Source organism: Tinamus guttatus, unplaced genomic scaffold, assembly GCF_059628265.1.
Source record: "Tinamus guttatus ecotype Peru unplaced genomic scaffold, ASM5962826v1 Tinamus_guttatus_pri_ptg000866l, whole genome shotgun sequence".
Lineage (NCBI taxonomy): Eukaryota > Metazoa > Chordata > Aves > Tinamiformes > Tinamidae > Tinamus > Tinamus guttatus.
This window is the reverse complement of record NW_028289400.1, coordinates 818167-834397: the sequence shown is the minus strand read 5'-3', so window position 1 is coordinate 834397 and position 16231 is coordinate 818167. Positions and strand designations below refer to the sequence as shown.

At 50.7% G+C, this 16231-nt stretch overlaps 1 protein-coding gene across 2 annotated transcripts in view; it reads right to left on the bottom strand.

The window, feature by feature from the left end:
* Positions 1-16231, bottom strand: part of XPO7 (exportin 7) — a 28655-nt gene that overhangs the window by 9888 nt on the left and 2536 nt on the right. The window contains exons 2-14 of one of the 2 annotated variants that reach the window (XM_088537798.1): positions 11382-11528; positions 10712-10805; positions 9878-10044; positions 9521-9613; positions 6953-7057; positions 5292-5457; positions 4721-4794; positions 3409-3528; positions 3092-3238; positions 2260-2432; positions 1324-1517; positions 892-997; positions 197-332 (exon numbers count right to left, since the gene is read on the bottom strand). In XM_088537798.1, the coding sequence (XP_088393924.1) occupies positions 197-332; positions 892-997; positions 1324-1517; positions 2260-2432; positions 3092-3238; positions 3409-3528; positions 4721-4794; positions 5292-5457; positions 6953-7057; positions 9521-9613; positions 9878-10044; positions 10712-10805; positions 11382-11528 (1722 nt within the window). The remainder of the gene's footprint in view (positions 1-196; positions 333-891; positions 998-1323; positions 1518-2259; positions 2433-3091; positions 3239-3408; positions 3529-4720; positions 4795-5291; positions 5458-6952; positions 7058-9520; positions 9614-9877; positions 10045-10711; positions 10806-11381; positions 11529-16231) is intronic. The other variant, XM_088537799.1, reaches the window with a different exon arrangement.

Genomic DNA, 16231 nt, shown 5'->3' with positions numbered 1-16231 from the left:
TTTATTCATCCTCGCTTTAGAGTCAGGAAAGCAAAGCTCAAATGCTGAGGTGCATCCAGCAAGTCAGGGCTTTGTGCTGGTGTGAGGAAGTCATCTGAAGTCACCCACAGAACCTGGGAGGCAACACGACTGCACCCAGGTCTCAAGATATTACTGCATTTGGCATGATTGGAAGATACACAGGAAAGGGAATTACCTTGGAAGACTTCTGCACCTGATCTCCAATGTAGATCTTTCGAAACTGCTCGAAGAAGCTGAGCATGGCAAGCTCCAACTTCTCATTGCCAGCCTGAGCCAGGCGAGAGTCTGTCAGGTTCATGAGCTGCAGCACCCTGGGGAGAGGCAGGGAGGAGACACCCTCAGGTGCTGCCGGATGCGGGGACAAGGAATTTCTAGCGCATGGCACCGCTTCCGACCCGCCTGCCACAGGGTGTTTCCTTATTTGTTTGTGGGTGCTGGTGTTTGGGATCAAGAGCTGCCAAGACTGACCATGAGTGTGAAGGCAGAAGATAGAGACACCACTAGGAATGTCTCCCTGGTGCTGAAATACAACACGAGGGTTAATCCTGGCTTCTGCAGTAAGTAGCAGCTCCAGGGGAAGCTAACGCTCCATGTTGCCTGTTGCCTTCCACAAACAAGCACATTTAGCACCTCTTTCCCTCCTAGCTCGCAGGACAGAGCACTTGGGTTGCTGTCTCCACGCCATTGAGTGCAGCTCATGGTGTTTGTGACAGCAGGTGGAACAGCCGACGCTGCCAACCTCCTCTCCTGGGATGGCCAGTCCCACACTGGGTCTTTCGGGTGGGGAAAAGAGGGGAAGAGCACGGGAGCCCCAAGAGCATCTTCTGCGCTGCCATGGAGCGAGGTGCAGCTAGAAAGCAGCATCCCTACCGACAAACCAGCTCGCCATCCATCGCGTCCTGCTCATCCGTGCTGGCGAACGAGACCCTCCCGCCGATCACTGCCCCGATGATGTAGACGAGCCACGTCAGGCGCCCTGCAAGCACAGGGGACAACAGGGGACGTGAGAACGGGGCACGGTGCGCGGCGGAGACGCACGCTGCCTTTGGCCACAACGGGATTCAAAGAGTAGAACGTCCTGCTTTAGGGCCCAGCTACTCCAAAAGCACTCAGTTATGCACTTGGTGCAGAAGAGCCACGACATTAGCACAGTGGAACGACTGCCAGCTCTGCCTGGGAGACTTTTGGTCCTTGGAGACTCAACTGTGCCCATTTGAAGACCCAGAGGTGTCAGCAGCAGTGTTTGCTGTCCCCAGATCCCCCAGGCCCGGCGTGGGGACGGCCCTTGGGCGCGGGGCTCACCTTCCTGCACGGCCACGTCCATGGGGCTGGCGGTGGCACTCTGCAGCAGCTCCTGGTAGGACTGGGCCGACTGGTCGAAGAGCTGCACGAGCAGCGCGCACGTCTTCTCGTACTCGCAGCGGCCGATGGTGGAGAGCTGGTCCAGCTGCTGCTGCACCAGGCCGGTGTCGTCGAGCGGGTCCTCCAGGCCATCCCTGCGCGGCAACGGAGCGGCTCAGAACGGCCCTTCCATGCACAGCTACTAACCCAGGACACGGGCCCGTTACGAGCAGGCGGGAGATGCTCTTCCGCAGTGGTGTCCCAATTCCTGGGATTGCTGAAGTCTCTCCCTGTGGTATTTGTCATGGTTTGGAGGGCTACCCTGACTGATGGAACAGGCTGAGCATTACTGAGGCTGTGGCCATAAATCTGAACTAGTGGCCCAAAGAAAGAGGCCGTGAGGACCTGGAACGAGTGAGCTCTTCTTGTACCTTAATTTTATCAACATCTTTGAATGGAACAGGCAGTGCCGAGAACAAGGTCTCTTTACTGCCAACTTTCATTTAAAAAAATAAATAAATAAAAGCACCCCTCTTTCATGTTTTAGTTTCCTTTTCCTCTAAATACACTAATTTCACTATTAAGTTGCATTGCAAACTGCAGGACTAATTAAAACAGCTCATCCCATGACCTGGCAGCTACCTGAAGACAGGTAATCCAAGGAGCATCCCCCTCAGAGGGGCATTCAGGCCTTATTTTTCCATGCCCAACCATTTGTTTCCATCCAATACATGGACAGGATCTCCAATGCAGGTAACTGGAAAAGCCTTTGGTGACTCACAGAATCTCCAGCCAGAGTCCGTATTTAGAGGGAATTCAGAACAGAGAGGGCAGAACCTTCCGCCCCGGGTTCTGGGGCCCACGGCCCGAAGCGGCGCCGTCGCCCTGTTCTCTCACCTCAGGATGATGTGCACAGACTCCAGCCTGGACGTGATGTAGGCTTTGGTGACCTCGGGGGTGTACGTCTCCAGCATGTGGGGCTCGGTGGCTTTAACGTAGGGCACGGACGCGGCCAGGCGCTGCCACAAGCTCAGGAGATAGTGGACACTGTTGGGCGCAAACTCCCAGTGCTGCCGAGAGAGAAAAGGAGAGCGGGAAGTTCAAATCTCTGTGTTTCTGTCCAGGTTATTTTGCTTCACACAGAAACAATGATGTCTGGAAGTTTTAGTGACACAGCTGCCGCTTTTAACAAGGAATTTTAGAGCATCTAAGCTCAGAGGGCAACAGCAGCATTCAGGAGAAATTCCAAGAGCCCCCAAAGCAGGTTCCAAGGGGGCACAGGGGAGCCAAAGCCCCTGCCTGCAAACCATGGCTGAGCTTGTAGTGCAGCACGCAGCTCCCCGAGCAAAGGAACACTTCACAGCTATTTCCAAATAGCTACTTTGTCAAATTTGAACATCTATGCAGGTTATACCACTTTCTAAACTGTATTCCATGCACAGATGTAGTTACAAGGTATATATCGGGGAAAATTCAGTGAGAAGATGGCATGATATTCACACGAGGAGCAATCCCTGGAACTGCGTTTGAGGAGTGAAGCGATACGGAATTCTAAAGATAAGCCCTGTTCAGCAAGTTCTTCTCGGCACAGCCTGCAGGGTTTTAAGTAGTGGGCTCCTTCCCAGCACAAGAGGGCAACAATTTGGTCTCAAGAGAAGCCCAGGAGAGAGGAGAAAGGGGAAAAAATGACAACCAAGGACACCACGGGGGAGGAAAGGGCGGTCCCCACCTGCAGGCTGGTCACCGTGAAGTTGGCGATGAGCCGGATCACCTCCGGGTAGTTCTCCACCTTCACCAGCTCTCCCAGCTGGTAGTTGCTTTTCAACCGCGCCAGCAAGCGGCAGAACTCGTGGTAGTTGTTGGGGTCGGACAGACTCTAGGGAGAGAAGCAGGAGGAGGAGGACTGAGAAACAGCACGAGGTGCCACCATGGGGCAACAGGACGCCCCAGGCTTGCTGGGCCACATACAGTCAAAATTTTCTATCAAAATAACTGATGAGGAGAGAAAGCAGAGCAAATCCCACCAGCTGCACCCGAAATACTCACCTGGGGGTTTTCCAGTATTCGTTTTACTCCATCAACGAGGTGAGAAAGGAACTTGGCTCTTTCTGCATTGTTGAAGAGGGACCTGCGCACAGAAGCTATCTGTACTAAGCAGGATAAAACCTACAAAGTGCAAAGAGAATAAACTGAGAATAATGCAATAAATAGCACAGGTTTCCTCTTCATGATGCAGCTCTTTTGAGGCTCCTTTGCAAGCTGGACATCAGCCGGTTTAGTTCAAACAACGGATTTGAAATTATAGTCACTACTACCTTTAGAATTCTATATATATGAATTTAAAACGCATAAAGTAGAAACAAATCACATGGAAGAACAAAGCACTCTAAAGGACAACATTCCTGGTCTAAGATTCATTCTAAACTCTGCTCTGCAGTCCCAGAAATACTGAGACTTCTTCCAGTGGAGGCCACAGAAAGCCAAGACTGACGGAACACCAGCAGAGGCAAGGAAAGCTGGTAAGCCCTGTATAGACCTGGAAAAGGAATACAGAAGACAGAAGGCTGCCAAGAAAAAAATATTAAGTCATTTTTAACGCAAACCTCCCATTTAAAGCAAGCGGAGATTGCAAGGAGTGGGCTTAATTGCCTCATATTTCTGTTCAGTAACCAAAAAAGTCTACTGTTAGTATCTCTCAGGAATATTTGAGGCTCTGAATTCAGAGCTAGCTAAGTAACTACAACGTAATGAACAGGGCTGAGAGTCTCAGCGGTAACAATATTTCTGAAGGACCCTTCCCTCCCTAGCCAAAGGGTGGGTGTTCATTGCAGCATTAATTATGAAAAATACTTGTTAGCCAGACAAATGACTGGCAGGCATTTTTTTTCCAAGGAGGGATCCAGCTCTTAGCTGAGCTGTGCTAGTGGCCATTTCATGCCACTGGGACATGGCCTAGTTTCCAAGTGTGCAAGGCAAAATCTAATTCCTTAATTGCACTCCCAGACTTGCTCCCTACTTGTAGCAGGGTTTTGGGATCAACTACATTCACTGGCAGCTGCATCCATTAAGGAAGACGCTTGCGGATGCAGCAGACACAAGTTAAAAAGAGAAGGGGGAACTTCCAACCCACAAGTTGCTCCTAGATCCACTCCAAAACCTGCTGGATGCCATCAGTTCTCAGAGCTGGCAGAACGGGACCAACCTCCCTTTAGTCTATCCATCAAAAGGGAGCGCCAACAAAACCTTGGAAGGTGTCCGAAATCACTCAGTGACATTCCAGACAGGAAATCTCCCAGATTAATCCTACCCAAAGATCACTGTGAGCTGCTTCTGCAAGGAAAACAAACACTGAACTTACCAGAGGAGAAAATGAAGGAGGGATGGAATGATAGAGATCGAAAAACAACTGGAGGGTCGAAGAATCCAAGAAAGCTGAAAGAAAAGGAAGCAATTTATTGACAACACGTCCATTTAATACATTCCATAGATTTAATGCTTATCTATGCCAACATTTTCCAAAGAAATACCAAGTCAAGAATGGCGGGTATATTTGTCAGGTTAATAACAGAGTCCTACTATTTGACACAATTGACTTTCCCAGCAATAAAGCTCTGGGAATTAAGCAAAAATTCCAGGATAATATTTTCAGGGAGCAACTTGTGAAACAGCCTGCAGTGACTGGTGAAAAATACATCAAGGTGGTGTGTCTTAATACACCAAGGAAGATGTAAGGCAAAGGGTAGAGGAGTGTTCTTGTAACTCCAGAGAGCCGGCCAAGCAAGCTGGATCACACTTGGAATCACGCCGAGGAAAGGCTGGACTTCACCCCCGGCCCCGGATCCCAAGTTTTGGGTGCAGAGGTCCCAGAATGGCACCTCCGTTTGCAGCCGGGGTGCTCCAGATCAGCCCTCTTCCCGCAGGAACGTTACCTGATCTCCAGCTGGTTGGGATCTGCACGGTGCAGAGATCATCTGAGGACTCGTCTGTCGACGTGCCGATGAAATCAAAGTTCAGGCAGTTGTGGGTGAGTTTAAGCAGCTGCATGAGCAGCCCGTGCTGGCTTTCATCGTTCAGGTTCAGGTTCTTCCCAGAAGCCTAAGAGACACATTGGATTAAAGAAAAAAGAAAAAAACCCACCACCCAAGAAGGTGAGAGCTGAGTTTGAGACTACAATTTAACTCCAGCACGATGTGACGACCCTAAGGATCACATATCCCAACCCAATTACGCTTTTGTAGGCAGCCTGTGTATTTGTAGGCTCAGTCTTTGCCCAAAACCAAGGAACAGAGCACGGTTCCCTCCTCACTTGCTTCGTCCCCGGGCAATTGCCCCGGCAGATTCGGGAGATAAGCGACTTCCTAAGGTTAAACACACAAATACCTTTTCTGCTCCACAAGCACCTAAGAGCAGGGAATCCTGTTGCTCCACCTAAGCCCTATGTGGAAAGGAGCCAATTTGCTGAGCAGATCGGTCCAAGCCCTGCTCTGGCTCCCAAGCTGTTCCGGGCAGGAAAACGGGGCTATTCCCAAGGAGCGGATAGCTTGGCGGCCAGGAGATGCTCCGTCATTTCTCCAGAGTTTTCAGGGAGCACTCGGGACTGCGGCCAGACCCAGGCCAGGCTGTCCCTGCTTTGTGCCAGTGCTCGGAGCTAAAATCAAAGGCTCTTCTTCCAGCTGGAGGCTCCTGCAGGGAAGGTCCTGCCCAGGCTGCATGGGCAGCCGACTCGTTGCCGGCATCTCCTCCGGCTGGAGGCTCCCGGGGCCGCCCGCAATTCCCGGCACGGAAACACCTCCCCATGCCCTTCTTGCCAGGGAAGGGGACAATGTCCTTATTGTTTGGGACCTCTAACTACCCGGCAAACGCAGGCGGATGAGCCGGGGAATGCCCAGCTCACTGCAGCTGCGGCGGCCGTGCACAGAAAGGGTGGCTAGCGCGACGGGACAGGCCTGTTCCCTGGGGAAACCAGGATAGGGAAAAAAGACGGAGTTATTCCCATAGACCCACCTGTACGGGCGACAGAACCAGAACTGCTCACCTGGAAAGACCTTTAAATTAAAAATCACTTTTCATGCTATTTGGCAGCTTTGACAGCGCTGCCTGGAAGAAAAGGCACTCTTCCTCTTTCTGGAAGCAAACGCCCCAGACCCCCTTCCTGCAGATTATATATATATATATTTATGATTGTAAATCAATGAATCTATGCTATCTAAAAATATAACAATCAACTTATCTCTCTCCTGATGCCTGAGGCCAGAACATTTAAAGCTAAGCCTCGAGGTCCAAGCGTGCATTTCCAATTAAAAAAGGAAAAAAACTAAGGTTACAATAGGTGACAATATTTCAGGATTTGTGTTAGATGTTGTTCTTTTTATTTATTTATTTATTTTTAATAAATGCACGCTTGAGTCAAAGCTTTCCTGAAAAACTAACCCGGAATACAGCTCTAAAGAGAAATAAGCTTCTCTGTGCCATAAGATTATTTCCTAGAACAAGCACACTTGTTCCAAAGGAATTCCATCAGCAAGTCCAGCCCGAAGCCTGCAGGCCGCACACGGATCCAGAGGAGGAGCCGCCAAACTCCTTTTCTTACCTGTTTCAGCAAATTGCAGGACAACGTGAATATATCAAACAAGGAGGAGTCTCTGAAGGAAGAGGCTATTTTCCTGTGCTTGGTCAGTGGATGAGTAGTGTCCGCCTGAACAGAGAAAAGCAGAGCTTAGATCTTGCTGCCAAGGAAGGAGCAGGACAAGCAGAGTATTCAAGGACCTGGCAAAGCCCTGAAACCCGGAGCATCCTCTGCCCAGGGGCTCTTCCATGGCCTTTTCCACTGCTGCTTCGCAGCGGGACGTGCTCCTGATACACTCACGAGGCTCCATTCCTGCCGCTAAGCAGCTACTTTGCTCCGAGTTTGCTTCAATCTCTTCCCAAGCACTATTAAAGGTAGTATTTTAAGCAGCTTGATCTTAAGTCGCCCATAAACATGAACGCGACTTTCTAAACGTTCTAAACTCCCAAGAGCTAAATCCTACCTGAAGCCGCTGGGCAGATCCTAGTAGTTAGAAGGTCACTTACGTTTCCCCTCCTGAACCCGCACGGAGAAGGAAACCACCCGGAGAGCCACCCCGGGACCGCCTGCTCAGGCTTTGCCACGTCTGCTCCATGCTCCCGCATGGACCTCTAACCGTGTTAGAGCAAAGGGACGACACATGATCCGGGAGACACACGAGCACACATGGTTTCACACAGCGGGACAGCGGCAGCTGAGGCCGAGCTGATCCTAAACACGGAGCGAGCGGGGCTGCCAGCGGCGCAGCCCGAGGCGCCGGGCACGCCGGGTTCCAGGAGGGCGGAATGAAGGGGTATTTAAATCTTTTTAATTTACTTCGACGCAGCGTTGGCAAAATTCGACTTGCCACTCTTATCCCGCAGGTCGCACTAGTGATTTCAGGCTCTCCATGAGAAGGAACGTGATTTACTCTCTTCGTGGTTGTTGCAAATTCCCTGTTTCTCTAGGCTGGCAGCAAATCCGCGACAAACTGCCCCTCCTTCACCACCGTGCAGTGCAACTCGGGGGCCACTTTCAGATACTGGGCCAGTCTGTGCAGTATTTTAGGGTGAAAACTGCTATTTGCGAGGACCTCACGCTCTATTTTACTTGTACCATGAGCTTTTAGGAAAATGCTTGGCTCTCACGTAATGTAACTGGAAGTTTAGAGGAAAATTATCCCAGAAGCCCTGGAGAGAAGGCCCGCGGGTGGGTTTTTTTGCCATCTGCACATACAGGACCCCCTCGAACGGGCAGGCACATCCTGGTTCTGCTTTTGCAAGTAGCAGCAGTTCTGAATGTTCTGAGTCACTGAATCCCGCCCTGCGCAATTGCTGGCATGAAGCATATTTAGGAAAATGAGGAAACTGTGGTAGATTTGATGTCCCGAGATAAAAAATTCTCCTGCTATCTCCACTGCTAATTTGGGAATCCACCTGCAGAGGTTCTGGCCCAGGTGACAATTTCCAGGCGGCTCCTGCAAGCAGGAGTCACAGCCCTGCACAAGGAGCCGAGCCACGAGCGGCTGCTCCGTGCACGGCAAGCCGGAATCCGACAAAAACGTGTGCTAGGAAATCGGAACAGCAGGGACGGCTGGCAGGAGGGTTAGGAGAACTGCAGGATGTGATTCCCTGGCGAGGACGGGCTTGAAGAACCCAAGTCTGCGCTGCGGGGAAGCGGGTGCTTCACGTTGCCCAGGACGTGCCCAGGTCTGAGACCAATTTGCAATCCGGCCTCCAGCCGCACTCGAGCGTGGGCAGTAATCAATATGCTGGCAGAAGTGTTAATTTCTTCAGTGAAATTACAATCAAGACCAATCTCTCCTCCTCCCAATTAACTCCTGGTCCTTCCAGCAAAATTAGAGGCGATTCCCCAAGTGGCAACCCACTCCAAGCCACTTCTTAGGGTGGTGATACCATCAGCGCTGCGACAGCAAAGCCTGCCCAGGCGAGCAGGAAACCTGCGTCACTTCGATGGCATCAAGTCATGTCACTTGTTCCAGCCTTCATCTTCGGAAGATGAAAAGCCACAAAAAAGGGCTCCACGGATTGCAGCTAAGTGCCCTGGAAGGGCTCCTACGCCGGGGCCCTTCCTTCTGCAGCTCCCACGGGCTGTGCGCGGGATACAGCGCTCGGTCCCGATGAACCGGGCTTGTTTGGGAACTGCCTGCTGAAAACTCAGTATTAGATAAAAGGAAATGTGGGACTAAAGGAAAGGAGCTGCATAGCTTGACGGATTCTCTGGGTAACAGTGAGGAGGGCAGGAACTATTCCCTTCTTGGCACACAGAGCTGAAACCACGCGCAGGGGCTGAAAGCAAACGATGCTAACGAAGTCGCCGTGCTCGGGGCCTTGTCTTCCCCAGGTAGCCTTCATCGGCTGCTCATCCTCTGTGCTGCCCTTTCAATCTCTGAAGTTCACACCAAAACGTGACAGAAGATGGAAGAGGCCAGAGAGAAGCAAAACAATTCCTTGGAGCGGAGGCGGAAAGGTATTAAATAGCTCACAACAAACACACGGCTGCGGAAAAGGAGCCCTCCCTGCCAGCCTCCCCCCAGAAAGCACAGACACACAGCAGGACACAGCAAAATGAATGAGAAAATTGGACACTTACTTCACTGAGGAAGGCTGTAGCACTTACTTGATTAATTTCATTAGTTAGCTGGGACAGGATTGTCACTCCTATGATGCAGTGTTCTACACTATCCTGAAGAAAGAGAGGGATCACAGGGAAAGAAGTTAGCAGTGGCACGCTCTTTTTTGACTAAATAAACCTCTGCCTCTCCAAAAATTGTAACAACTAGCAGGACAGGGCGTTTTTTTGGGCTTTTCAGTTTCAATGGTCATTACTTGACAGAAAAGGAAGAGCTGAAGATGAGACAAGAGAGAGAAAGGTGCAAGAGACTCACTGAAAAACACACAATTTGCAAACACACACGGGTGGATATTCATCTAGAGAAAATGGTCCCACCTGTAGAAACCTTGTGACATCCGTGATCACGTTCCTGAAGACGTATTCATCCTTCTGACAGTCAAACCAGCCCAACTTTGTGATCCTGGCATATAACTGGATTAGTGCTTGCGTGACAAACGTTGCCAGCTTCGGCCTAGTGGCAAGGTAATTGAGCACATAGTTCCCTGAAACACAGAGCAGAGGCGTCTCTGCAGACAAAGACTTTGCACGTGGAGCCAAGACTGGGACGCTGGGTTAGGAAAACTGTATTTCAGAAAGCTGCTTCAGCAGGAAAAAAAAAATAGCACAGCAGCCATTTAGATGAACACAAATTGGAAAAGCTGGAGCGGGCATGGGAACGGCCTCCTTCAACAATGTGGAAGGGGAAAAGTGAGGAGAATGTATCCCATATACTTCGGGACATGTAAAAGCAAAGAGGAAATGTTCTCACTCATGGGATTTAAGATTTCTTTATAATTAAGGACTTGTTATAGAATAATTTTGGGATAAAGCATGACTTTGGTTCAATGGTATCTCGGAGTCCCTTTGCCTCACGTTGCTATGGAAAGGCTATTTGCTATAATAGAGCAGGGCAGCTACCCCGCTATCAGCTTATTCACAGGACCACAGAAACGTCACCCTCTCAACTGGAAAAAAAAATCTATATATCCTTAGCTAATAGGTTTCAGGCTGGATATATGTGAGGATGCAACCTGCGAGCAAAGCTATATACCTTAAAACACCCAAAGAACCCTGAAATGCAATTATTTGCCAAGAGCCTCCCACTCGGGGGTGAAGTGTGGGGACAATCAGTCACTTTAGCAGTAGCTTGGCTGGAGAGATGGCACTTACGGATGTCTATCCGCTGCTCCAGCGGTAACGGGTTGTTTGTGCGCGACACGAGCTTGGTAAGGCATGTAGCTGCCAGCAGCTGGGAGTAGGACGACTGTAAAGGAGAGAAAAGAACAACAAAAAACCTCAGTCTGTAGTTTATGGCACACTTCACAACACCATCAAGCACCAAGCAGAACATCAAGCTAACTGTTTCGCAGGGGATCATTTATATCCCTTCTGTGACACTAATTCTGGAGCATGGGATCTGTTTTCCCCATTTTCAATTGCTGGATTACTGGAGCAAGGCCACAGCAAGGGCAATTCTCTGAGAAGATCCAGAGGAAACTTTGCTCTTTTCACCCCCTGTGAGGGGAAACCTCTGGGCCTCCATCTTCCCCCCATGCCCAATGGAGAAGGCAGTGGGTCCCACACTGCAATCCGTGAAACATTCCTGCCATTAGGATGCTGCCAGCTTCAAGCTTGGCCTGTGCGTGTGGCAGTCGGTGAGAAAGGCAGCCCGAAGCCCCCAGAATTCACAGACATTTGTGGCAACCTCTGCAGCAGCACGAGCAGGTACCAGAGCCAGAGGCTGCCCACAAACAGATACATTACGGTGCGCTGGCTATAAAATACAAACGTATCGAGGCCCAAAATCCGGGATGTTTGGGAGGGTCCGGGGTCTACGTACACTCCCTCTTTCCAGAAGCAGCTGGCACTTGCTCAGGCAGTCGGGGCTGTTGGTGAATTCAACCAGCGCCTTCTCCGCCTGCAGCCGCGTCGCCGTGTCCGTGGTTTCATAGAGCTGCTTGCACAGGTTCTCTAGCTGGGCTAGGCTCTGAAACACAGCACAGACAGGAGTTACCATCCCGAGAAGCACGCTTAGCGTTTGGGAAAACTGATTTCACCTCGGATTTTCTCCTGTTAAATGAAGCCTGTGTTTCCCTCCTCAGGGATCTCCTACCTGTCTCTGTTTAGATTTAGCCACATCTAGCAACGCACTTTGAAATAGCAAAGAGTGAAAAAAAGCAACCCGAGGCATCGAGGCTGCTTTGCTACAGCTTCAAAATGCAACTTCTGGCTCCAAAAGGCAGGTTCTGTGTGTTCAAACAACCGTCACCCACAGCTCAACGTTTGCTTACACGCAAGTTCAGCAACTCTGGGCCAAAAATACCTGGAAGTTCTCAACGTGCCACTGCGGAGGGGATAACTGCAGATAAAGGATAGAAACGACAGAAAGAGTGAAGCTCTGCATGGACCTCGCACCGTCCCCCAAAGGGGTTTTGGAAACTGCACCTTATGGAAAATTATTTTGCCCCGGGAAATTCAGCATCCTGGGAAACGTGGCTTTTCCAGAGGAAAAAGCCACATTTGGGACGCATGTCCCAAAGGGACACAGCTCATCCCTTTCTTTGAGGTCTTTCCTCCTTGGATTTCACTCTGGGAGAAAGCAGCTTGGGACAAATAACTCAAATTTTCTCACAGCCCGGTGCAGAGCAGCAAGAAGGAATTTCTAGATCCCAGTTTGTGCTCATGTGCAGTGGGAAGGGGCAGGAAACCTGCAGTTCGCTTCCCCGGGGCCACTGGTAGCACCCGGAGCCTGAAGGACTCGCATGAAGCTCCACGAGAAAGCCCGGGAATAAAAGTTTATTCCCTTTGCACTGGATTGAGCCAACATTCGCACTGGCTTTTCAAGCCCACGGTTCATATGGTGCCTGCAACAAGCCACGAGCCCCGTCGCTTCCAGCCGATCCCAGGTTGGAATCTGTGTTGTCCTTTGGCTCAGGCTCCCCCGTGGCACAGCTGCGGGATGAGAGCAGTCTAGAGCAACAGGAGGAAGCACCAAGGTCTAACACGGCTCCGCTGGAAGCGCGAGCGGACGCCCGCGTGCGGAATTTCCATGCGTTTGTCCAACTCTGTAAACAGTGGTTTTATTTTTTAATGTAACGCGCTCAAACAGCCAGAAAACATCCCCGCCAAGCTGGGATCCACTCCGATGAATTTCGGATCCACTCCGATGAATTTCTCCGGCGTGAACCCTCCGGGCAGAATTTCTAGGAATGCCTCTGCAGGAGATTTCTCTGCTCTTTACGGGCCTCAACTCGCTCGTAACGGGCTCGTAACATTACACGTCCCCAAAACCCCAACTCCAAAGCAGCGGAGTTTCCTTTCTCCTCTCCACGGCGGGCGGAATCTGGCTGTTTTTCCTCTGGAATTCTCTTGCTGGAAGTCCGAGCCCTGCTGCTGTTCGAGGTATTTCACTGCGCTGGGCAGTATCTGCTGTCGGGCTTGGTGAGCGATTAGGCAGGACGCGAGCCCTGCGTGGCCGAGATAAGCGCCCGGCACGAGGCCGCCGAGCGCTCGGCACCCCAAACGCCGCCGAGCGGGGCCCGAGCACCGCGAAAACGGGGAACCGGGGACGAGCAACCGCTGCTAACTGTGCCCACTGCTCCTCTTGCAGCGAAGACCAGGGCCTCTTGAAAAGCAACGTTTTGTAACGCGGCTAACGGAAGCAACGCGGCGTGGTCGGTACCTGGAGGAGGCAGCGCGGGCGCCGTGCGGGGCATTCGGACAGCAGAAACTGCTGAGTCACGGAGGCCAAAAATCTCCTTCCTGGATTTCCTGGAGTCTGGGGGTTCCTCGCATGTGCTCCCCTCACGACAGTCTGGAAACCTTCGTAATTTTCTGCATTTGCAACAGGCCATTTCAAATTACCTCCTCCACGTGCAAACGTTGTAGTGTGTGGGGGGAGACATGCTTTAATGCAACGTGAACAGCAGAGATACTGCAAATGCACGATGCCTGATGACGGCTTGATTTGAAAAATAAACATTATTTTTGAAGTGTCGCTTTCTGCATTATTTTCAAATCCCTATTTCTCTTGCCCCTGTTTACAGGCCTATATTTGATACCGTTCAGCGTTTTCCCCACGGTGCAGATCAACAACGTGCGATCGTCTTTAAAATGATAAACGCTGCAAGGAAAATAACAGCTACCTAAAAGCAGCCCCCAGGGGCTGGCGGGGGAATTGATCCTGTGTTACCCGGTTGCTTAAGCAACGCTCTGTACGTGCAGGGGCTGCAGCGGGTTCGGGGCAGGTTCGGGTCAGGTTTGAAGCGACCCACCAAAAATAAGGGAGCTTTTCCACTAAGCACCTTGGTTATTAACTGCCAAGGCCTTTGGGAATACACATCCCAGGGAAATCAAGGGATCACGGCACCGCCGGCACCGGCGCACGATGCTTCGCACCGTCTGCACGTCCCAGCGACCGCGGAGAAACGCCAGAGAGGCCGACAAGGCAACGGAGCTCTTCAAAGGGGATGGAACGGATACGGTAACAACGGGAATTGTGCGTTTGCCGGCTGTCCAGCGGGAAGTAACGCTCCTCACAACCCGGCCGAGCGCTGGGCTTGCAGCTTTGCTGCCCTTAAGGATCACAGCCAAACAGGCGGCCAGGAGGGGACTCGCTGCTGCTCCATCCGCCGCACGCTGTTCCACAACCCCACGACACGGAGACTTTGCAGCCACGCACAGTCGTTCCCGTGGTACCTGTTGCACGCTGCTCTGCCTGTTGCAAACACCTCCGACCTGTCAGCCAGGGCTCGATACAGCGTTTCAGTGGTTACACCTGGAAAATGAAGCTGCAGTTTCTGCCACGGAGCTGCAGCTTCTTTGATTCGGCAGGCGATGCCCAGAGGCAAAATTCACTATCCCGAGAGGCTACAGACACAGCACCAGCTTTAGAAACACAGAAAGCGGGGGGAAAACAAAAGAATTGGGGAAAAATAGTCCTGAAAGAGCAAAGCAATGCAAAAAGTGCAGATTATCTTCAGCTTCTTGGTTAAATTAAGGTACCTACAAGCATTACCTAGTGCTAGAAGAGAAACAGAATTAGTACTTTCCAGTACAATGTCCTTGGACTGTAACTCCTGTAATCACCGCGCTCACAAACATACTGAACTCACGATAAAAGGGCACAGAGCTTTCAAATAGGAAACTGAAGCAAAACACTTAAGGGATACAGAAACAACAGTGCAGCTCAATGGGAACACAGGAAACGGAACCACCACCTCGGAGCAAAAGGCTGAGAACAGCCCGTGTAAGCACCGCGCTCCAGAGCCGCCGTGCCAGGGCACGGGGATGTGCAGCTCCTTTTAGCAGGAACGCACGAAAAGGATGGGAAAACGGCTAAAAAGGAGCCTGAAGTGGAAATACTGAACAGGGAAAGGGCAGGTGATTCCCTTGATAAACTGATCTTATGGCATGAGAAAAGAAAAGAGAAAAAAAAACAACCTCAGTCTGCTGGTAGAAGATAAAGGTACCAGATAATGCACATCTCCATCAAGAAAACTCTTTGCTGATGATTCTATCTATTCAGCCAGGGTATTTTTTGGATGCTAGGCAGCGAGGGGGAAGAAAGAAGCGTTAAGCTGCAGAAAACAGTACATCCTCCTTCCTTTGGGATGGGAAGCAAAACTTCCAGCCTTCCTTCTATTGCAATAGCACGATTCTGTCCTTCCGAGGTTACAAAGGCACTTGAGCGCAGCCAGGAGAGGCACTGAAAGGTTCAGATTTCTAGATCAGGTGCTTTTGTGGGTCTGCCTTTTTAGCCCAATTAAATGGAGCTCCAGTGGGAAGGAACTTTGCTATCTCCCCTCTCATCTCTGGAGCCGCGGCTGCAGAGCCACCAGGAGCCACGGGAGCAGATTAAAGCCCGTCCTCGGCTGCTCGGTTATAAATGAGATGGGTGGTGGCCTTGTAAACACAGATATCATATTAAAGCGCAGCACAAACACCCAGGAAATACTTTAAAAGCTTTGTGCCTTTGTTATCAATTCAATATTCCCAGAACCACGTTATTTTAGTTGCTACGATTACAAGGAAAACTCAATTAGTTGGACCAGGCAGTCCAGGCCTGTCGGATTATTCAGCTAAAAAAAAGTATACAGGACTGTCCAATGGTCCTAACAGTGTTAATGTATTAACACACATTACACTCTTTAAAGACTTTTATAATAGGGATCACTCCCTGCCCAGTTTTCAAAATATGCTACAAATAAAGGTCGCAGCGTAAGGCTGATATTTTGTATTCTGACCTCAAGCCAGGAAGCGGCCGCTCCGTTACCTGGCGGATCCGCGGGCTCTCACTTAGGGGATACATTTGATATTTGATGCAGCAGACTGGATCGCTCCTGGATTTCCAAGAGGTGACACAAACCAGACTCGGATCAGCACCACGGTGCTTTTCGGGGCCCTGGCCAGGGCTTCAGAGGCACTATTGAGAGATCCCCGCTCTGGCAAAGCTGCATGAGCCAAGGAATGAGGAGATTCCCCTTGGGAATCAAAGCTGAAGGGGCATCGAGACCTCCACGGGGCTGATTTTATCACACAAAAGGTCTCAGGCACTCCAGCACCACAGATCACTCTTTAGAAAAAAAGGAAAATCGCTTTTTAGAAAAAAAAAAAGAAAAAAAATGATTTTTGCACCCAAACCACAGGAGTGTCGCACAGGAAAAGCATCACGAGCAATTCGCAAGTATC